This window comes from Uloborus diversus, chromosome 6 (genome assembly GCF_026930045.1).
Source record: "Uloborus diversus isolate 005 chromosome 6, Udiv.v.3.1, whole genome shotgun sequence".
Lineage (NCBI taxonomy): Eukaryota > Metazoa > Arthropoda > Arachnida > Araneae > Uloboridae > Uloborus > Uloborus diversus.
The window spans coordinates 130,359,659-130,384,204 of NC_072736.1; the positions used below are offsets into that span (position 1 = coordinate 130,359,659).

Below are 24,546 nucleotides of genomic sequence, written 5' to 3' on the forward strand. Positions count from 1 at the left end.
TCTATTTCTTGCTTTATCGATCATTATAACCTATCTGACTATTATTACGATCAAACCTTGAGGATTCTTAATTTTTCTGTGTTTAAATTTTTTTGTTTTCTTTTTATTTTTTATTTGCATAGAATTCATATTTTGGTGAGTCCTGATAAGTTATTTATATCATTTAAGATTCGATGTTTTTTTCTCAGGGGTGCTCATCCCCTCTAAGTTCAATGGCGCAAATCTCGCCCCCCCCCCCCAAAAAAACAAAAATTCTCAAGCCTCTTTCCCTTTTTTACTTATTATTTTTTTACTCTCTTTTTTAATTTTTTTTTCAAATATTTTTTTTAATTTATTCATTTATTTTTAATTATTACTATTATTAATATTTTATTAAGAAAGTTTTGACTTTGAATGACATACACACACACAAACCAAATAAATAAATGAAATGTCAGAAAGCAGAATAAAATAAAATAAAATAAAATAAATAATTTAAATTAAAAATAAATCATTAAATAATTTAAATAAATAAATTTAAAAAATTTAAATAATCTCCCCCCCCCCAAAAAAAAAAAAATTGATGGCGCACCTTGCGCCATGATCCCCCTCTGTAGGCACCCCTGATTGTTCCTAAATATTATATTTAGAGTTTCTATTTTCCCACTACGTTTTAAACAACATTGCAAAAATATTTTCAACTTTGAAAATTTGTGTATTAGTTTTCTTTTATATTTTTCTTTCTTTGGCCACGGGCCCTTCAGCCCCCGTACCGCGGGATCTACGGATTTGCAGATCCGGTCCCGAGTGTGAATAAAATGGGAAAGAAAATTGCCGTAGTTTAAATAAGAGTGAGATGTAAATTATCCTAACATTAGTTTCATGTAATTGGAGGTTGTGAAAAAAATCATCTGAAAAAATTTTAACTTCGAAAAGAAAGATTTGTAGTTGAATGTAAGTATTTTTTTTTTTTTTTGCATACACTTTTGTCAAAAGTTATAACTTGTTTCAAAGTAACCTTAAACGGAAATACCTTTAACACTGCGTATAGCATAATTTTACACTATGTATGCATATTGCATTTAAAGTAGGGTTGCAGCCAGAGATAAAGCTGGGATTTTTTCAAAGGCGTGAAAATATTTCTTGATATTTTTGACCTACTTTTCCGTAAAGTGGGGGAAAAAAAAAAAAAAAAAAAAAAAAAAAAAAAAAAAAACAGGAAAAAGAAGAAAGCATGAAAGAAAGCGTAATGTATTGTAAAAATGTCGCAAAAAAGGGTTTACATTTATTAAGATGATTAAATAAAATTCGAAAAACTTAAAATTGAAAAGTAGAACTACTTGAAAAATACCGACAGCCTGGTTATGCCATTCAGAGACTGCAGTTTCGTCCCTGTTATCTCATCAATTTTGAGTGGACAATTACCTTTTTTTACGATTGATCATTTTACTTTAACTTCCATGCTTGTATGGGCCGGGTGGGGGAGGGGGATAATAAATAGCTAAGTATAATGAAAGCTAATGAGAGCAAGTGACGATATGTTATCTTTTCTCCTTCCTCTCTCTTTCTTTGTGTCGATTGTCAACGATTTGTCGAATAAAAAGAATTTTTATTGTGGTTGATCTTCATTTGCAAAAGGGTGGAAAACTTTTAAAAAGTTTTTGTTTGCATATTTTTTCTTTCATATTTTGTGCTCCCGATCATCCGCGGCCGGATTTTCCGCGACAATTCATACTTAAAAAAATAATAATAATTACGGTAAACGCGGGCAACTTTAACCCACATTTTGGAACTTTTCTCATTCCTTTCTCTCTCTGTGAATTAGTAACTATTCATATTTCCAAGCTGTAAGCCGTGGAAACTTTATTTACGCATCTAAAATTCGCTTAATTTAATTTTTGAATAGTGATTGCTTTGTTTCAAGGTATTACTACCATTTTTAATTGCTTTTTATTTGGACCAATGTTACCCTTGCGCAGTAGCGTAACTAGGGGTTGGCAGGACTGACTCTCGCCAGGGGCGCAGCAGTCAGGGGGGCGGCATTTCGACAGATTAAAAAAAAAAATTAAGATTTTTTTATTACTATTATAGAATTTGAAAAATGTTTTTAAAAATTTAAAAAACACTCGCAAAAAAAAGAGTTATAGGGAGTACATATACTCTACTGAGAAGGAACATCGGGCATCATTGAAAACAATTCTAAATAACAGAATTTTTTAAAAAATATTAAGCACTTTTCATAAGGCACTCAAAAGGACAAAATAACTTTTCTGGGTCAGAAAGGACAATTTAAGAATTCCTGTAGTTTTCGAAAGTTCCAAGAAAATGACACCACAAACGAAGAAAAGTGCAGCTCAAGTCATGAAGAGAATTTCTTATCATTATCTAGCTTTCAATCATAACTTTGAGTGTTGAAATATGCAGATTTTTCTTATTGGGAAAGTTTGGTTTGAAATGACTAGAACCGCACTTTTCTTCGTTTGTGGTGCATTTCCTTGGAATTTTCGAAAACTATAGGAAATTTTAAATTGTCCTTTCTGACCCAGAAAAGTTATTTTGTCCTTTTGAGTGCCTTATGAAAAGTGCTTAGTATTTTTTAAAAAATTCTGTAATTTTATTCTTTTTGGTGTAAATGTATTTCCGAAATGGAATAATTTTACCATCACGAAACTTTACCCTATTTTTTCATACACATGCTCGGTACTAAAAGGGAAAAACCTATATACGTGTCTAAAACTTTAAGCAGTTGGCACTAAAATGTAATCCTTGTTCCTCTCTAGTATTTATGCTTGCTAATTTCATGCTTGCTTCAGAGAAGCCTTGATTCAAAATTTTCATTATGATTGCTTTTAACATTACTGTTGCAAGGTAACAAAATTTGTAACAATGGGTTTTATATTAAAACATTTAATAGGGAAATTACGTGAAATTTGCTGTTTTCCATCCTAACTGAAATAATAATTTTATTTAAGAATTTCAATTTTTCAGCGCTAAGTTGTACCTTAACATTAAACAATTCATTTAGTGAAATCCCGAAGTCTTTAAGTGGTCTTGTTGCAGAGATATAAGCAAAACCAGGCCTCAGATTTCTTTGTGACAATCAATCAGGCCAAGTATAATAAAAGTGCTTAAAAAGAAAATAATTAAAAAAAATTACAATGATGCCTCCTATTCGTCGAATCAATTAATCAAAATGTTCCAAAAAAAAAAAAAAGGGGGGGGGGGCGGGTGAGGTCACAATGACTTCCGGCGACTTCCCATCTGGGCGACCCTGGAAGGGGAGGGGGCGCAATTTCCTTAGCTGGCCAGTGGCGCTAGACCCCATAGTTACGATACTGCCCTTGCATTTGGGTTACTTTGGCCCAAAGTGTTTTTACCTATTAAAAGTCAGTGTAGAACTGACTAGAGTCAAAGAAAGATGCGTGGTCCAACGAAAAACTATTTGAAAGAAAAATATATTTTACAAGAAGTTTGAGTCTTGAATACTAGTTTTAAGGAAAATTATTATTTTTTTAAAAATATATGTGCATACCTAGTAATTGTCTCGGAAATTTCCGATGGATAACAGTCATCTTTTTATTAGTTTTGGAGGTTGAATAATTTTTTAACAGAACACGATTCGTAAAACAAAGGATCCTAAATTGTCGACCACTTCCTAAAACTTGCTGGTGCATTCTATTTCGCTCTCAACATTAGCTCCTTCTTCTCTCACATCAACAACTATTCCTGGAAACCTGGTCCATTCATTCTACAACAACGAAATTCCGTTAACTTTCCAACAAATTTAACAAAATTCGTTTGAAGTAGATGCAACTGGAACAACTTCTTCTAAACTTCCCATAACTTTCAGTTCCTTTTCATCTTCCATGATAAAAACCATGTAACTGAGCCCTGATGAATTGAGTCTGTAATCGCTCTTTTAATCCGTTGCTGAGAATTACAGGTTCTTTATTGTGTTTTACCTGTTTAGAGTTTTACTTTTAGCTTTTATTCTCCTTTCCAAATCTATCTGAAGAATTTTTTCAAGTTTTTATGCTGCGCCAAAGTAGGTCGGAATTTTTAGGTTAGAAGAAATGTGGTTATTGGGACTTTTTTTAAATAAAACTCTAACAGAAATGTACAACTATGATATTACATCAAGTACGCACATATACAGTGGCTCCCAAAAGTGTTCGTACACCTTGAAATTTTTTAGTAAAACCAAAATAACGCAAAACTGAATTCGAATATGAAGTCCAATTTTTTTTCACATCATTCCTATGCCATTCTGAATAAAACCCAGCAGTTTTTTTCAAAATATTGCCAGATTTTATTTTTGAAATTTGTCAAAAAACGAAGAGTCAGAGAAAAAATACGCCACAAAAGTCATCGTACACTGAAATATTTTCGAATAAACTCATGATTAAAATTATCATATGTAGTTTCTTTTATTGTTTTTGCATTGTAATGACACTGTAATGTCATTTGCCTTTAATTTTTTGTTTATTTATTCCCTAATATTCTGCTTATTATTTTTAAATGGCAGGTATGCGTAGAAAACAACAAATACGATTCGAAATTTGATTTTTTCTCATCACAGTAGACATGAATTGGTTTAAAATGTCTCTAAATTAGTTAATATATACCATTCTATAGTGAAGTGCTTGATAAAATGATTTAAAGACAAGAATCGGATCGAAAACAAGGTAAGAAAAGGTCAACTGGCAAACTTAACAAAGCGTGATCGGAGGTTTACAGTTAAAAAAATTATGAAAAATACACATTTGAGTGCTGAAAAAGTTTCTGCAAAATTAAATGAAACATTTTATGTTTAATTTTCACCTAAAATTGTTCGCCAAGTTCTCAGATTAGCTGTATTCAAGGGGACCTCTTCACGCAGAAATTTTCTTGTTCGTGCGAAAAACAGTAAGCTTACGTTATCCGTCGTAAAATCAATAATAAATAAGCTCAAAACGTTTTGGAACAACGTCTTTCTTATAGATGAAAATAAATTCAATATTTTGGGTTAAATTGTTGTATATCTGTCAATAGAAGAAAAAATGAGGAATTTAATCTTAAGAACTTAGTTGGATCAGTTAATCAGGACGGTGAAGGTGTTCTTGTGTGAGGGTGCATAACTGCATCAGGACTTGGAAATTTAGAATTTTTAGAAGAAATAATGAATCATGCTGTTCATTTAAATATTTTAAAAAACAATTTTAAACTATTAGCCCAAAATTTGGTAATCGGAAAGAACTTTGTTTTTTATCAATATAACGATAAGAAGTACACGTTTGCGTTTGGTGCCTCAAAAATTGTCCTTAAACTTAGAAATATATCCTCAATCGCCAGATTTAATCTTAACGGAACATATTTGGAGATATCTGGCGGCTAGATTACGAAAATACACCATTGAAACGAAAAGCGAACTAGAAACAGTAAGAGTCGAAGAGCGGCTGAACGCTTACTCAGAAATTGCATAAAAAAAGAAAGAAAAAACAATGAAATTTATTCCCTGCTGTTTAAAAGCTGTTGTTGATATTGCATGATATTCTACTAAATAAAAACTTTGTAAAAAGTTAGATTATTTACCAATTTTTTGACATTTTTTCAAAGTGTGCAAAGACTTTTGTGAGATAAAATTTCCGGCGATTTTTGGTTTTTTATTTTTTAAAAATTATGTTTTAATGTTTTATTAAAAAAATTCATGTTGTTTTGTTCAAAATAGAGCATGGATCTTATAATAAAATAATTATTCCAAAATATTAATTCTAACCAATGGATAATGGCCGATTTCATTGAAAGTCGTAGGTGTACGAACACTTTTGGGAGCCACTGTACATAAAATTTGAAATTTTGGCATTTAAAATTCAAATTATGTTTTTCGCAATCACGAGCGTGTGTGTATATACGAGCGCATTTGTGTACGTGTATGCTCGCGCGCGCGTGTGTAGGAGTTCGTGTGTGTGTGTGTGTGTGTATGTATGCGACAGTGTGTAGGTATTCATGTGTGTAGGCATGCGTGTGTGTGTGTTTGTGTAGGATATGGACGCAACCTGGAGACTTTTCGCTGGAGGAGCAGCATCGGAAGGGGCCGGTCGACGGTGGTGCTGCAGAGGAAGGCGGGGGGAAAATAAAATCATAGGACATCAAAAAAGTCAAATGCGAACAATAAGCAACTCGTGATTGCTCAAAAAAAAAAAAAAAAACATGGCTTTCAGGATTAAGGGCACAGGGGCGCACCCAGGGCCGCGCCGTCCCTATGTGCAAGGTCGTGCGGCGCAAGAGTCAAAAAGGCGCCGAGCTCTACCAATCAAAAATGCTCCAAATGGGGGGGGGGGAATCTCCAACCAGAAAAAAAAATTAACTTTTCATTATATCTAATAGTGGTGGTGAAATTATCCTGCTCACATGTTGTGTCTAAGCATGCTATTCAAAAGCGCTATCGTTTGCAGTGAAAACACGTGATACTAATTAATGCATACTTTCGCATTTATCTTCCTATTTGAAGCCGTGATTGCTATTTCGGTATGTTTAGAATTTCACAATTTTGAGCTTACGAAGCGCAAGAAATTTGCTATTTCCCATTTTGCTTGTTAAGTTGAATATGTTGTACGTATTATAATCTGTGCAATATTTCTTTTGGTGTTTTTTAACTATTGTTCGAGGTAATCCCACTGTACTGCATTTTTTTATGTTATCATACATAAAAAAATACGGTAAGAACGTTTGCATATAATTTACTTGTGCATGATACACCATAAATTGTGGACAAAAATTTAGGTTAATTTTTTTAGTTCCGTAAAGTAACAACTTTTTCTTCAACTATTTGTGTATTAAGTTAAGGAAAGAATTTTTGGACAATGTTTGTTTCAGATATTAAATTAAATGCTTTTTTAACGATTCCATAGTTTAGAATTTTTCGTTTTAAAGGCAAGTTTCAGTTTCAGATTTTAAATTGGAATATCCTCTATAATATTATCCTTCAATTTAGAAATATAATCAGCACCCTCCTGTTACGTGGCGCAACCAGAGGAAAGGGGGATCCACAGAGCACCCCTCTGGTTGCCCCACACCATGCCTCCTCCCCTCCAGAATGCCGAGTTAAATATTTTTCAAAAATATACTTTACTATTGAAGAAAAAAAACGCGTCTTTGGAAAACAAAGTGATTTTAATAAGAAAAAAAATAATGATATTGGGGTAAAACTTTAATTTTTTTTCCAAAGAAATCTTTGAATTAAAAGTTTTCAACAGTTACAGCTAATTGGTCAGCTACTCGTCCCCTCCTTCCTATTTCATTTCTTTTTTATTAACACGCTTTTATTAGCTTCACCTGTATGTATGTATGTATGTATGTATGTATCTTGTAACGGAATCTTGCAGCTCAAATTTTGCCCACTTCCTGCGATCGGATTCTTTTGAAATTTGGCACGCGACCTCAGACCCGATGACAATGCAATATTCTAAAATCAAATTAATTAACTCTTTCAATTGTTAGTTTCCTCCAATTTTAATCAATATTTCGTGAAAAAGGAAAAATTAAAAAAATACATTAAAAAATGCTCGCAAAAATTATTTAAAAATATCTACAAAAACCTTTAATTTTTCTGCATCAGACGAAATTTGTTCCAATGTTCCAAGGTAATTAGAACATGAAATATAATTGTTTTTAACTAATTTCATGCCAAAATTTAGGTGAGCCTTCAATTGGAAATTCATTGCTGATCAGACCATTGTTGAACAAAACTTTTATTCAAATGCATCTCAAATTTTCAAAGTACAGTGAAACCTCCCTTAACGGACACCCCCGAATAACGGACACCTCTGATTAACGGACATTTTTGCAAGTCTCAGTCCCTCAATATAGGCCATTCCATGTAATTCACTCTGAATAACGGACACTCCGAATAACGGACAGTTATTTCACAAAAAATTTCCCTTGCGGTCGTAGCACTTCCGTTTTTTTTCTTTTCACAAAATATCTTAGTAACTGCTTGCCTTACAAAGCTTTTCATCCTCCATATCTGGTATCTCCCCCCCCCCCCCCCATCATTTTCTTATCACTGTTTCTTGGAATTAAAACGATGGTAATGGGCAGAGGCGGCGATTGGGGCTTAAAAGTTGGGGGGGGGGGGCAGAAAAAAAAAAAAGAAATAAAAGACATGGGACTTTTTAAGACAAGTGTGGGCTGTCAGTATGCCTTTATAAGGAAAAAACAGATTAATTACGCTTGAAGTAAAATGTAGTAAACCTTTCGCAATTGTTTCGATTGTGTTCTACAAAGGGAACAACAGCCCATTTTGAAAATGGTAAATTAAGTAGTTCCTCCTAATAGCGGACACCTCCCAATAACGGACAAAACTTCTAGTCCCTTGACTGTCCGCTATTCGGAGGTTTCACTGTAATATAAATATGATTTCCGCAAACATACATCGATGACTCACAGTAGCTTCCCATCAGGGTGCTCTTGTCTTAACTTTAAGATATTACCTCGCACTCGTTTTATAAATAATTTCGTCAATTAAGTCCCAATCTGATTCAAATTTTCATATACCGCACAAAAAAAAAAAAAAAAAAAACTTTGCCTTATAATTTTCCAACATAAGACTAAAAAACAGAAAAATAAAAGAATAGTTTAAAAAACTAAAAAAACACGCTTTCGTAGCAAAATGAACTAAAAAGTGAAAAATAATCTTTGGATGATAGTAGTTGACCAATCACTTAATTTTAATGTAATACAAAAAAGCGTGGGGGACTTCTTATCAGTTGTCTTGAATTTCTTCCATTTGTTGTCCAAGCAAAAATGTAAATAGACAGCACCCCACGCTTTTTTGTATTACATTAAAATTAAGTGATTGGTCAACTACTATCATAGAAAGATTATTTTTCACTTTTTAGTTCATTTTGCTACGAAAGCGTGTTTTTTTAGTTTTTTAAACTATTATTTTATTCTTTATTATGTTCCTTTTTTCTAGTTCGTCTGAAAAAAAGGAAGTCTTAAAATGCTACTTCTCCTTATCTCCCCCCAACACCAAAAGCATTACGGATCATCTCAAATTTCGTTTCCAGATCTTCAATATCGCACATTTCCAGGGAAAGCCCCTGAATACCAAACAACACTGAACTGCGTTCGAAAATCAGCTAAAATTGCGTTTTTGGAGCTTCAATTTGAAAGATTCCCGGCCCTAATGTTACCAAATATGGTCTTACAATTGTGTTTTTAAGATTTCAATTTCAGAAAAAATTCAGGTAAGGGTCTCCGAACCGCTTTCCTTTAATATCATTCAAAAATAGGTTTTTTAAACGTGACTTAAGAAAAATTTAAGTGGAATAGGCTCTAAACAACTTCCACTAATATCATAAAATATAGCTTAAGTTGCTTATAGCATAAAGTATAGCTTAAGTTTGAAAATTTTTCCGGGGGGGGGGGGGAGCTCCAGAATACCATTCCTGTAAAAATTTTCAAAGTTGTCTACAATTGCGTTTATGGAGTTCAATTTCGAAAAATTGGAGGGGTGAGGATTAATTAATTTCAATTTACTTTTCAAAAAAAAAAAAAACATCGGGTGGAATCCAAGAGTTTCCTCCCTTGTTCTAACGTCAATAAACATGCCCAGTAATCGCGTTTTAAGGCTTGTAACACCACCAAAGACCGTTTAAAAAATGCGTTATTAAAACTACAAGTTTCAAAATTTTCTCTGGGAGAACCCCTGGACCCCTCTTTTTAAAAGAGAATGTTTTTTCAATGTGCGTCTAATACTATTTTCTATTTGCGCTCCTGTCCTGTGATGTTTTGTCAGTCATAAAAGTTTTATTAATTATGCATCACTCATAGAGATTAGATAGATATTGTAACGGATTCGGTGCGACTTCCACTTTCTTGAAATGAAAACACAGTTCTTGATAAAAACACAGGAAATTTATTTACACTATGTACAGGAAAGATCTTCAACAACTGCTAAATTATTCATCAGCAATTAAGCAATTCTCACACAACACCGTAAACTCAACGTTTACACACGTATTTACTTCCAAATACGAAAACAACACAGCGAACTGCCTCGCAATAAACAGAGCAAAAATGCACTCAGTTCGAAATCTCCATCGAAACTAAACTGTTTATCCATCGCTAACGGCTTTTATACACCGAAAAGAATTTTCCACAACATTCTTACCTCTTCGCGAAATGCGTAGACCGTTATCAACGAAAAGAAAGAAAATAGGGGTCGTATACTTTAGCCGAATGAAAAAGGGGTTGTATATTCATTACGGGAAACTATTTACAGGTTACGTTCCTACAATAATTACTATTTACAGAATTTGTAACATTGCCCCCTTCCTAAGGACTGCACGTCCCGGGCAGTACAATCCCCAGAAAGGGTGCCAAACTTCTATCACAAGTTTACAAATATACACATTAATTAATAACTAACAGATACAGAAAACACGATAATAACAAGAAATATTACTAAACATTAAAAGCAAAAATTATCTACAGCTTTTATGTTATCAACCATGGTTGCTTACGTAATACTCATGAACTATGGCCATAGTATGGGGCTAACCGATCATAATGTACAACCCTAGGTTTTGCATTAGGTGATTTTTGGATCCTCACTACGACGTCATTCAGTCGGTTAAGGACTTTGTAGGGTCCATCCCAATGCGACTGCAATTTGGGTGACAGACCTTTCCGTCGGATGGGATTCCATAACCAAACCTTGTCGCCTTCGTTGAATTCATGTCCAGTAGATCTTGTGTCGTATCGGGTCTTCATCTTCTCCGCCGCGATGTTGATTCGCTCTCGTGCGAAGTTATGAACGTCTTCCAACCGGGCCTGGAGATCCTGGATGTACTCCTCAGGCGATGAAGGCGCATCCGGAGGACGACCGAAGACGAGATCACAAGGTAGCCGAAGCTCTCGTCCGAAGAGCATCTGAGATGGGGCATATCCGGTAGTCTCGTGGACAGCACTGCGGTAGGCCAGCAGGAACAAAGGTAGCTTCTTGTCCCAATCCTGTTGATTTCTGGATACCATAAGCGAGAGATTATTTAGGATCGTGCGGTTAAATCTCTCCACCATGCCGTCCGATTGTGGGTGTAGTGGTGTTGTCCTAGTTTTCTCAATTCCGAAAATTTGACATAGGCCCTTAAACACAGCAGAGATGAAATTCCTCCCTTGATCGGAATGAATCTGCAAAGGTGTTCCATATCTCGAGATCCAGTGTTGGACCAGAGTCTCTGCTACGGTGGTAGCCTCTTGATCTGGAATGGGATATGCTTCCGGCCATTTGGTGAAGTAGTCGATGGAAACAAGAATGTATTTGTTCCCATCAGCAGTTCTTGGTAGAGGACCCAGGATGTCAATCCCAATTCGTTCGAAAGGAGCTCCAACGTTGTACAGATGTAGCTTCCCTCTGCTTCTCTTCTTCGGTCCTTTACGAGCAGCACAGGCGTCACAAGAATGGCACCACTTCTCCACGTCATCCTTCGCCTTGCTCCAGAAGAAGCGCTCCCGAACTTTATTGAGGGTTTTCAAGACACCAAAATGTCCTCCAGTCGCACTACTATGTATTTCTTTCAGAACATCTGAAATCCTTGATCGGGGAAGTAGTAACTGCCACCTAGATGTTTTGCCGTCGTCAGATTCCCATTTCCGGTACAGTACGCCGTTCCGTAAATGGAGCGAGTTCCATAAAGCCCAGTATCTTTTTGTTGCAGGACTGAAGATGGAAACGTCCTGCCAGCTAGGGCGCCGACTGTCACTTTCCATGAACTCCAAAATTGGTTTTATGTCGGGGTCTTCAAGCTGATCTTTTCGAACTTGGTCGTCACTCCATGGATCAGGTTCTGATGATATTGGAGTCACTGTCACCTGATAGGCGGTAGGGCTAGTCGTTCCATACTGTTTCTCGATTCGGGAACAATAATTGCAGTTCTCAGGACAGGGTCTCCTTGATAAAGCGTCAGCATTACCGTGAGATAACCCTTTTCGATGCTTGATCTCCATGTCATATTCCTGGAGCCGCTGTATCCATCTGGCTATCTGGCCTTCCGGATTTTTGAAGTTCAAAAGCCAAGTTAATGAGGCATGATCTGTCCGAAGCAGAAATTTTCGGCCGTAGAGGTAATGATGGAAGTGTTCTACAGCTTTCACTATGGCCAGTAACTCCTTTCTGGTGACGCAGTAATTTCGCTCCGACTTTGATAAGCATTTGCTCCAGTAAGCGATGACATGTTCATTTCCGTCAATTTCTTGGGATAAAACAGCTCCGATGCCCTCGTTGCTCGCATCAGTGTCCAGGATGAAGGATTTTTCAGGCTGAGGATAGGCGAGGATAGGCGTTGATGTTAAAGCCTCCTTCAGTCGTGGAAATGCATCTTCGCATTCTTTGGACCATTCGAACTTTTGCTTGCTCTCCGTCAGCTTATGCAAAGGTCGTGCAATGTTGGAAAAACCCTTTACAAACTTCCTGTAGTAGGTGCAGAGCCCCAGGAAACTTCGCAGCTGATGGATGTTTTCGGGACGACTCCAACTCCTGACCGCAGATACCTTCTCTGGATCGGTTTGTACACCCTCAGAAGAGATGATGTGACCAAGGTAGTTCACTTCCCGGCGGAACAAATTACATTTGGACGGGCTTAACTTCAGATTGGCTTCCTTAAGCTTTTGCAGCACCTTCCTAAGATTTGCCAGATGTTCTTCGAAGCTGCGTCCCACGATGATGATATCGTCTAAGTAGACCAGACAGGATTCGTAGGAAAGTCCTCTTAACACTGTCTCCATAAGACGTTCGAACGTAGCTGGTGCATTGCAGAGGCCGAAGGGCATCACTTTAAACTGCCATAAGCCTTGTCCAGTTGTAAACGCTGTCTTCTCTCGGTCATCAGGGTGTATCTCAACCTGCCAGTAGCCGCTCTTCAAGTCCAGGGTCGAAAACCACTTGTGTCCGGAAAGAGTGTCTAAGGTGTCGTCTATCCGTGGAAGAGGGTAACTGTCTTTCTTGGTGATTTCATTCAGTCGTCGGTAATCGACACAAAATCTGGTGGAGCCATCTTTCTTTCGGACCAAGACGATGGGAGAGGCCCAAGGACTGGATGACGGTTCGATTACATCATTCTCCTTCATCTCTTTCAGGAGGGTCTCAACCTCTTCCTTCTTGGCGAACGGTAGTCGTCTTGGATGCTGTTTAATAGGGGGGTGTTCTCCAGTGTAGATCCTATGCTGCGTTAAATTCGTACGGCCAACATCCTCCGATGTAGATGAAAACAGATGCTTGAAGTCGTCCACCAATTCTTCCGCAGCAGTTCTTTGATCTTTCGATAATGGCGCACTCCCAATTAACTTCGATGTCAAGGACTCAGAAGACACAGTCTCGGGGGAATTGATTCTTCTAATGATGCAGTTTACTGGAGTACAAGTTGCTAACACTTCACCTTTCCGGATATTCCTTGGCCTTTCACTCACGTTGGCGACTCTCACAGGAATTACATCCTTAGAAAGGTCCACAAGCGTAGATGCTACCAGCACTCCTTTTAGGCTATTGCTTAGGTTAGGGTATTCAATAAGTCCAAATCGAAAACTATTGCTTTCTTCAAGGGAGCCAGGTATTAATGATTCTGACCTTGAGGGAATCGATAAATCTGTTTGGGCTATTATTTGATGAGCGGATTTTACATCACTTTCTGCAGGGAAAACGGCTATGTCTTCTCTCATCGAGTGCAGCTCATTAGTCTTGAAGTCGAGAGTGAAGTCATATTTCTTCAAAAAGTCCAATCCGAGAATGAAGGGGTCCGTGATATTAGCGACGAATGCCGTATGATGGTAGGTGGCATTCCCAAACACTATTTCCAAGTACACTTTACCGTCAATCTCGATCTTGTCACCTGTCACAGTCTGGAGACTTACGCGTGGCGATGTCCACAGCAGTTTCAATCCAAATTCACGAGCCACATCTGTCCTAACGATCGTCACATTGGCTCCAGTGTCGCCAATCAGTTTGCAAGGATTCCCATTTACATGGGCGTAAATGAAAAGTCCATCACTGCCACTACTAGAAGAGGAAATCTGCAGAGCTCTGGTGGTGGTGATTTCCTTCCCTCGCGTAGCTTGGCGAGCCGGACAACTCCTTCGCAGGTGTCCTTCACTACCGCATTTCCAGCACTTCTGCTCTTGTTTCTTTTGGGCTGTTATGCTGCTCAGATGTCTTGTCAAGTCACCGAGTTGTCTCTCAAGTTCAGCGAGGTGGGACGACCTGGAATCAGACTCATCAGCTTCCTGAGTCCGGATTAGATGGCGATCCACACGGGTTGCTTCTTGGGCGGCCTCGTATCTCATCGCATACACAACGGCAGAATTCAGGTCTTTGACATCCGCCATCCGTAGAGCTTTCTGGATTTCCGGATCTCGAACCCCGTCGATGTAGTAGTTGAGTGCCAGGTTGTCTCGAACATCCGCAGGACAGTCACAAAAAGCAAGATGAGACAATCTCTCGACGTCCGCCGCTAGCTCTTGCAGGGTTTCCCCGGTTTTCTGGAAACGGGATTTCAACTGGAGTCGGCTGAAATCTTTCTGGCACTTCTCACCGAAGCGAAGCTCCAACGCAGATGTGAGGGCGGCGAAATCCAGGCGCTGGCTGTCCGGAAGGGTCGGGAGAATGTCCGCTGCGTCACCTCTCAGGGATGCTGCAAGATGACAGGCCTTGGTAGCAGAGTCCCATCCGTTCGCTTCCGCCACTATCATGAATTGAGTTTTGTAAACCTGCCACGAAGTTTTCCCATCAAATGTGGCAAGTTTAATGGACGGTCGAGCAACCGATGTGGGAGCGCCAAACTGTACAGAGCTGCTTTCCGCGGTCGCCAATCTCCTTTCCACGTCCTTAAAGATCTCTTCTTTAAGTAGATGAAATCTTCTATCTTCATCTTCAAATTTATTTTCTACAGCATTGAATCGGCTTTCAACGGTATCAAATTTTTCTTCAATTGCATCAACTCGATGCTCTATGTCATTAAATTTATTTTCCATCACAGTCTTTACCGAAATAAGGTCATTTTTAATTTCTTCTTGGTTAGACGTTAAGTCCTTTTTCAGCACCGTTAAGTCCTTTTTCAGCACCGTTAAGTCCTTTTTCAGCACCGTTAAATCGCTTTTTAACTGGTCTTGATTTGCCAACATACTTGCAGTCAGATCACTTTTTAATTGTTCTTGATTAGCCGCCATATCATTTTTTAATTGTTCTTGATTTGCAGTAAAACTTGCAGTCAAATCACTTTTTAATTGGTCTTGATTAGCCGCCAATTCATTTTTTAATTGTTCTTGATTAGCTGCCATATCATTTTTTAATTGTTCTTGATTAGCTGTAAAACTTGCAGTCAAGTCACTTTTTAATTGTTCTTGATTAGCCGCCATATCACTCTTCACAGAGTTGATTGCATCAAGCAGTTGTTTTAATTGTTCATCCATTGCGCGAGTAATCACCATACAAATAAAGTCCAAATTTAAAAAGTCTTTATGAAAAAATGTCCAAAGTCACACTTACTGCAAGAAAGTCCTGAAGTAGCCCCACGTTGGGCGCCAAATTGTAACGGATTCGGTGCGACTTCCACTTTCTTGAAATGAAAACACAGTTCTTGATAAAAACACAGGAAATTTATTTACACTATGTACAGGAAAGATCTTCAACAACTGCTAAATTATTCATCAGCAATTAAGCAATTCTCACACAACACCGTAAACTCAACGTTTACACACGTATTTACTTCCAAATACGAAAACAACACAGCGAACTGCCTCGCAATAAACAGAGCAAAAATGCACTCAGTTCGAAATCTCCATCGAAACTAAACTGTTTATCCATCGCTAACGGCTTTTATACACCGAAAAGAATTTTCCACAACATTCTTACCTCTTCGCGAAATGCGTAGACCGTTATCAACGAAAAGAAAGAAAATAGGGGTCGTATACTTTAGCCGAATGAAAAAGGGGTTGTATATTCATTACGGGAAACTATTTACAGGTTACGTTCCTACAATAATTACTATTTACAGAATTTGTAACAATATTCAAAGTGGCGTCAACTTCGATATTTAAAATATTTTACTTTTCCAAAACACATTATTAGCATACCAGAGGATCTGCTGAACTCGAAATGATTTAGAGTTACAAAGTAAAAATGTACGCCATTTTCCAAAACTAATATTTACACATTATTTTTGTGTAAATTAAATGCCAAACGTATTTTTTTTCCATTTCATATTTGTCTACAAAACCTCCCTCCAAGTGTTAACTATATTTTCCCTGAACGCCAGAGCATAGAGGCGCTCACAAGACATTTGCACGACGGCGCCGATCAGACTTGGCGCGGCCTTGGGCGCACCTGACGCATCTCTCCCAAATGCTGCGGGATCAACCCTCCAAAAGCGATAACCTTCAAAATGTGATCAAAGCCCTTCAAAAAATAGCCCCCTGAACTTTCAATGGTGAAGCCTGCGCCATAATCTCTTCCCGTGGTGGGCATTCCTGCAATTCCACTCCTGATAATGAACCAGTGTCGGATTGGCCCGCCGGCACAACGATCGGCCGCGGGCTGGTGTTCCCTTGCGCCCTCGAAGTCGTACGCCTTCGTTTTTTTTTTTTTTTTTTTTTTTTTTTTTTTGCGCCCACGAACCAGTGCGCTCTATGGGAGTCAAGGTTGACGCCCTCGCCCTCATTCCGCTCCTGTAATGAATGTACAAAAATTTCTATTTTTCGGTGAAAATGGGGTTGTTTCATCAGTCAAAATTAATACTTTTTGTCAGTAAAGTTGATAGAATAAGCAAAAAAAAAAAAAAAAAGAGCGAGGAAAAGCTTTTATTTTCAAAACGTTTAAGTTTTAATTAATTTTTAACTGCCCGATTTTTAAAACAAGGCGTGGACGTCACAAGGGATGAACTTTGGCGATCACTCCACTGGTGGGCTGAACGTTTACGCTTGCGGTCTACTGCGTTTCCAGGTTGTTATAATTCATAAGCGAATTCATTATGGCGCTCTACGTTTGCTATCAACCATATCGTTGCCTGTACATGTGAGTAAAGAAGCGAATTAAATATTGCGCTCTGCGCTAAAGTCACCAGTGAATAACATTTCATAACTTGTGATGTCATGTGCAGAAGCGTGAAAATAGTAATTGAATCTGCGCACCGAATAAAATTTTTTTTAAAAATATTAAACTTTGTCAAATTATTTAAAAATGGAAAGCCGTTGTTTTTAAGCATACGCTTTCAGAAAAAAAAAATACTTTTATAATTTTGAAAACGACCCCATTAAGAGAGAGAGAGAACACAAAACTTTTGCTTTTCAGAAAAAAAAAAAAAATCGTCCCAACTAGTTTTTCTGCACTTTTTTTTTGTTTCTGTGAAATAAAAAATTGTTTCTCATGTTTCAAATGTTTTTTTTTAAATTAAAATATTAGCATCACATTAAATTTAGCATCAAATTGTTAAGTTTTTTCTCCCCTTTGATTAAAATTCCTTTTTTCCAAAAATGCAAAATCTATTAAAATTTAGAAAATTAAAGCAAATATTTCTGAAGACAGTCGTTTACTCATTCGTAATCCAATTCTAAATTTCTGTAAAACGATCGCCTGTTTTGAGCGCGCGTGTGTGAGAGTGGGTGTTATTAAAATTTTGGTCCAAAATTTTCGAAGGTAAAGAAAAAAAACGGAAAGCAGCTCAAATTTTTTATCACTGCGAAACACACCCACTCTCACACACGCGCGCTCAAAGAAGGCGATCGTTTTACAGAAATTTAGAAATATTGGCGTAAGATTGGCCTATATTTTGGCGAAAAGGAGAGTTTGCTTCTTTCTCTCATGGCAGCCTTAATCCCAGTTATCTTTGCATTGGGGAAGGAAGGCAGAAGTTGATGGGATAAGGCAACGGACGACTAGTGTGCAATAATATTTATATTTATTAATATTTATGTCATCAGATGTGGTAAAATCCTGCGTTTGAAGTTGTGCAAAATTTGGATACCCTCTATTGCTCCTACTCTTCAAAATCAAGCATTAATTTATGTCAATGCTTTTTTTACACCATTGGAAATTTTGAGATGCTTATGTGTTGGGATACGAAAACTGTGCAATTTTTTTCCATGCTATAAATCACATCACGCATCAAGTTTAACAATTTCTTTGATAAGTGGTTTTGGAAAACAGTTGATTATCTGGAAAAATGACATCAATTTCTCGGAATTTTTACAGAAGACCTTTTCCGTTTGCATACTTGTCGGCAGTAGTACATTTCATTGTACTGTTGTGCATTTATAACACGTAAAAGCTGACGCTGTATATCTTCGTTGATCTCATAATTTACGCAAGTTAAATATTTGAATCTTTTTAATAACATGACTTGATTGTGTAGTAGACAAGTTGGTATGCGCATGTGCGTGGCACCAGCCAAATATGGCGACGGATGGCTCCAAGTCGAGTGTAAATTCTGGGGGACTTGTCAGAGTTGGATTTTATCATTTAGAGAAAACCATCGGCAAAGGAAACTTTGCTGTGGTCAAGTTAGCCACTCACATAATAACCAAAACAAAGGTGAGTGGCGAAAAATTCATTTTTCATCACATATTAAACTAGTAAAAAACAAAACAAACACGTGTAGTTTACTGTGCATTGACCTTATGTTATTGCTTTTGAAATGCTTCATATTTATTTTTTTCCAATATATCTTAGCTACAATATTCATTGTGGAAAAAATAGTTTGTTTTTCTAGTTCCCAATGGTTGAATATGCACTGAAAGTTGTAAGCGCTCTATGAGTGCATTGCTATGGAATTTAAATCTCTCAAGGTTATAAAGATGATACATATTTTCGGACATTTCCAAATTATTTTCCACATTTTCGTTATTAGTAGTTACGAGCAAACATATTTTGCTTTGTTGGACTAGCTCTTGTTTTTTTCTACCGTAGAAAATTCGGAGTAGGCTTAAATTAATTGCCATGTTTATTGATGTGATCGAAAAATTCAGTTGATGTCTGGAGATTTAAAGCTGCAGTTTTTTTTTTTTTAAATGTTTTACTCTAGTGCAAAGCTATTCAAATTATTCTCCAAGCCCAATTAAATCTCAGAGTCTTAATGAAATATATTCTTTACAAATTGTTTATATTCGTTTTGCTTCATAGGTAATCAATACATACTAAAAGTAGCATACTAATTCAGTTTCTCTAAATTCCTTTTAACTTAATAATTGAATAGCTAAACGTAATGAAGTAGAAGATATTTCCCAATAAACTATTCACATTTTGTTTTATGGATCACTTAATTGGTTTAGTATACGTTTTGAGTTTAAAAAGTAAGATTAACTTATTAACAGTAGTAGCATAAAAATGTTTCTCAGAAAAAACATTTCGTTTTCTTCAAATTTATTGTATTCAAAATTGTGTTTCAGCTAAAGTGTAACGTGTTTGAAAGCACATAACTTTCTAAGAATGTTATGTGTTTTGTTTGTAATGTCTAACTTCACTGATTTTTACTTTCAAGCAAAGGAATTTGCTCCAACCTTTATCATAATTTTTTTTTTTAAATATACCTAACTTTTCAGTTTTTGTGTTCAAAAGCTTCTATTAAATCAGTCGAATAATAAATTTGACGACTTGTTTTTTTTCCTATTAGAGCTTCCATATTTTAATTATTATTATTATTATTTTTTTGCTTTTCACTCTTAAATATGAATGAAATGAACATAAAATTACTAAAAGTGTTCGAGAGAATTTAATTTGTGGTACTAAGGTAAAATCCAGTTGCAATAAATTTCAGGAGACTACAAATTTTGTTTGTTGTAGTGGAAATTTCATTGAATTAGAATTCAAGCAATATAATGACAGTTAATTAAATTTTGAACTAAACATATATTTTGTTGAAACTGCTACTATTGGCATTTGCTTGTGATGAGATTTTACTGTTCTCGATGCTGGCAAACTGATGACACTCGAACTCATTTTAGCAGACATGTTTTTAGCCTGCAATGAATCAGCACGTTATTCAGTTAATAAAATTTAATTTGTGAGAAAAATTCTTTAAAATATGAATGAAAAATAGGGTTTGAAAAATGAAATTAAGGTGCTTTCTCAGAATAAGGAACTGGCAAACATTCCAGAGATTAGTGATCATAAGTAGGTCATTAATATGATGTTTTCTTACGTTTATGCGATTGCACTAAACTCAGGATTGCCAGGTGGCATTTTGTGAAAATAGCCAAACCATTTTTTGTGAAATTAGCAAAAAATAGCCGACGTGTATGAAAACTTACCCTGTTTGGATATTTTGGAAAACTTAAATTGAACCATCATAGTACATACATCATAAAATATTTATGAAACCTTTCCAATGTTTTTATACGCAAGATTTGTTATTGTTTTTGTATTTAATGTTGCAGTATTTTTGTCAATCTACTGCTTAAATAACTGTTTTAATGTCCTTTTTGAATCTTCTGATCTATATTTTTTCAATGTTTCTAAACTATTCTGCCAGTATCCGCTTTATCATCTAGAAACAAAGATCTAAGGTGTAAAGCATTAGGTACTTATGAGAGACTGTTATGAAGCTGTTTGGCTAGTCTGGAAACCACTTTCGTCCGACAACATTTGAATTTGTGATCCAGAACATAATACTTTAGTTTGACTATTTCTACTTGCATTTTCAGGACATTACTTTTTTCAAAGTAAAATGATGATGTGTGTAGGGATTGCAATACCAGACCAAAATTTCAATACCGGTATTCAGTATTTTTAAAACGTGGTACCGGAATACCAGTTTTAATACTGGTATTTGAAATTTCTCAAAACAATGCTTGAAAACATTTTGTTGCCACATTTCATAATTTTGTACAAAAATTGTATTATTTATGAAAACGTATTGTGAACACATGAAGGAACAAATGTTATACAGTCAAACCTTGATATATATCCTCCTTATCTCGAAACCCTTGATGTCTCGAAAAAAAATTTTTCCCCTGCATTTTCCATAAAAACTCCTTTTTCATAGTTTTCTCGAAATTCATTTTTCGAAACCCTTGATATGTCGGAAATTTTTGCACAGAAGCTAATTTCAATTGTCGTTCTCTTTGGCAAACTTTGTTGTAAAACCAGGGACAATTGCTTGGAAGTTTTTCATCCTTTTTCTAGGAAATTTCAAGAATAGGGGATTGGGGTAAGATAATAGGGGAGTGTGGGTATGAAGAGGGAGCTGTAGTTCTTTCTGTCTCAGTGTTTTCCCCAGAGTTTAGAATCTTTGTGCTTTGTGCATTTCTTTTGAACCTGTTGTCCACTTTAAGGACAGGGCGGTCGATTTTTCGTCAGTTTTCAAGCGAAAACGGAAAATGCGTTTCTCATTTTCATCATTTTGTTTTTTTAACACCTACAAAATGGCTGCCAAAAAGTTTTTGAATATAAGGCGCTATTGGTTGAACGCCCAATCCAAAGTTGCGGGTGTGACATTTACACTAACTAAATTAGTCATCAGCAAAAATATTTTAGAGTATAGGTTTCAATTTTTATATTTTTCAATAAAGATCACTTGCAGGTACATTGATGCCAATTTGCAAGTTGATTGATATTTTATTTATTTTTTAAAAAATTAATTTCTACCCGTTGCGGGTGTGACATAAAAAAGACATGCATTTTCACCTTGCGATCAAAACACTCAAAACTCTGTGAATTATATCAACTGATCGAACTGGTTTTTTTTTATGTTAGACAGTAATACTTAACTAATTATTCTATACAAAAATTTAGATACTCATTCAATTAGTTTCACTGTAAAAAATATTCAAAGTTGCCGTTGCGGGTGTGACATCCCGTTGCGGGTGTGACTTGTGTGGCCAATAACATAACAACATACACAAATAGTTATCAATCAGACATTTTATGATTAGCACAGTAATAAATAAGAGAAATTGCAAATAACTAAGGAAATTTTTTTTACATAAATCTCATTTCCAATCTAGAATTGATGATTTCAGGGGGTGTTAGTTTTCTTATTACAATGTTCTGTTTCTCCCATGATATGTCTGACTGATTGGGCCAGATGTATACATGTTCTGAAGGTTTTTTTTCAAAGTATTCTACTTGTTTGTCTTCTCCATCTATTTGCTTGATTTGACCTTTTTTTTTTTTTTTTTTTTGAGGTAGAAAACAAAACTAATTCTACAAAATCTCCAATAGCATTTATATTACCAAGGGAGATCGTTTCCGACTGAGGCAGCAATGAAACTATCTTCAGTGCACTTTTTGCAGTTAGTGCCTGCCACTTGAATTGTACCCATATTGATCGGTACAGCATGGTGTACCGATTGGAAGTTTGGTATAGCTTTGTACAAGGCAGCAGCGTGCGTGAAGCATTTTTGCAACATCTTTTGTGATGTCGCTCTTTGCAGAATAAAGTACTCTGATTTTTTTAAGAGCCTTTTCTGCTCAAATGGCAAAATCCGATGCAGAATTAACTGTTGCTCTACGCTGTAGAACGGCAAGTGACACCATTTTTTTTTGTTACCGCACCAACACCATCCACAGCTCTTTATCTATGAGTCCTTGCAAAGTATGACCATGCAATTTTAATGTTGTAGTCTTTATGGTTGTATGACATTAACAGAAGATTGTACCTGTCTATGGATTGCATTACCAAAGGTTTGAGCTCATCAAAAAATTGCCATCGACTCTGCTTCTACAGCTGGAGATGGTGTGGCCCCTTTTGTCGAAGATTTCTTTCTCTCTCTACACTTTCTCTGCCTCTCATTCTGGTTTTGCCTCTACATTTTCTTTTTTTTCATGGCCACAGATGTAATTTTTTAAAGTAGTTTCTTCGTAATTTCTATTCTTGCTTTGTTTCTTTCCCTTCCTTTTAGAGAATATTCCGAGTATTTAGCCGAGTTTTCTTTCATCTTTTTACGATGATTTCGGAATCTTTCAGTGCTGTTCATTCTTCTGCAAAAAAAAAAAAAAAAGTGTAAAGTGAATAAATATAGCACTTTAAGTCCCAAAATATATTGTTGAACATGTTTTTTTTTTTGAAGTTCTTTGAATTTTTTAACCCCTAATGAAATTAAAAACATTAAGTTTTGATTCATTTAAAACTTTAACTAACAGAATTTTATACAAAGTTTTTTTTTAAAAATATTTTAATAAAAGTTTCATTACTATTTTTATTATTTCTTTATATTTATTTTGAATTTGAAGTAAAAAATAATCTGTCCCTAATATTACATTATTTGTTTTAAAAAGTAAAGGGGGAAAAAGTCAAATGCTGAAAGCAAAATTATACATTTTTATACATATTAAAAAAGATAAAATATTGTTTTGGTTTTTTAAAGTTTTATTTAAAAAAAAAAAAACAAAAAAACAAATCTTACCTTATTGAATAGTTGCCTTAATTATAAATCAAGAAATACAAAAAATTTTCTTAGGAGAACCAATAATATAGAATACCAAACTAAATAAATCAATTGCACATGCTCTAAAGATACTAATTTTGAATTAACTGGGGTCTAGACAAATAAGTCAAAGGCCAAAGGTTAGGTCAAAGGTTAAAACATTAGTGCTGTCATCTAAATGCATTCCAGAATTACATTTGTGTTTAATTTAAAAAGATGACATTTAGTTAAAGTCACACCCGCAACAGGAACACGTCACACCCGCAACGCTTAATAACTCCAATTAAAACATTAATTAATTTTTTTTCTGTTTGTTATTCAAAGTACTTTAGTAAACTATTTTAGAATACAAAGTTTCAAAACTTTTAGGCAAATAAATTTTTCTGTGGAAATATAAATGCATTTTTTTGTTGCGGGTGTGACACAATAATTAAGAATAATTAAATATGCTTACCTTTTGTAGTGAAGATTAGTAGACATTTCTCTTCAGGAAAAAACTGTTGCTAATGAATGTCAGATTATGTGTGAAACTTTATAGATTTCTAGAATTATTTGTTCAGCTGTAATAGACCATGCAACATAAGCAGTTTTGGTGCAGTCTAGTTCGCACTGATATAGTTCCACTTTAGTAATTAAAATAAGAATGTTAATGACATAAATGAAATTTTTTTTCAATAAAATATGAAATAGTATACTTTTAACAGTGTGTATGCAAAATTTCAACCATATTGAATGAAATTTGAATTTTCATCCTCATGTCCACTTTTTTTTGGATTGGGCGTGAAGATAAAATTAGAATTTTTAAATTTTTAGATGAAAAAACAAAGTTAAAATTGTTGTTCATTTCAAAACTTCATCCTGTACAGTATCGACAATTGTAAAATTTCAAATCCTGTAAACTATTAAAGACTTAACTTATTAATCGTAATTCAAAGTGATCCTACAGTATACATATTAAATGTATGTTAGAACTTATGTTTAATTGGAATAAATAATGCAGGAACAAGGATCATCTTGATTATATGTATTAAACAAAACAAGAAACAGATAGTTACATTGAGATACATTTTGGCATGGTGATCTGGCCGAACGACAACAAACAAAGCAAAAAGTGCCAAAACCACAAAAATAAAACTTGGTGATGCCACACAGTATTATTTACAGTAAAGATTAATA

General features: G+C 35.5%; 1 protein-coding gene across 1 annotated transcript in view; it reads left to right on the plus strand.

The window, feature by feature from the left end:
* Window positions 1–17,930: 17,930 nt before the first annotated feature.
* Window positions 17,931–24,546, plus strand: part of LOC129224117 (serine/threonine-protein kinase SIK3-like) — an 84,017-nt gene continuing 77,401 nt past the window's right edge. Inside the window, exon 1 of the mRNA XM_054858527.1 lies at window positions 17,931–18,538. Coding sequence (XP_054714502.1) covers window positions 18,401–18,538 — 138 coding nt within the window. The 5' untranslated portion in view covers window positions 17,931–18,400. The remainder of the gene's footprint in view (window positions 18,539–24,546) is intronic.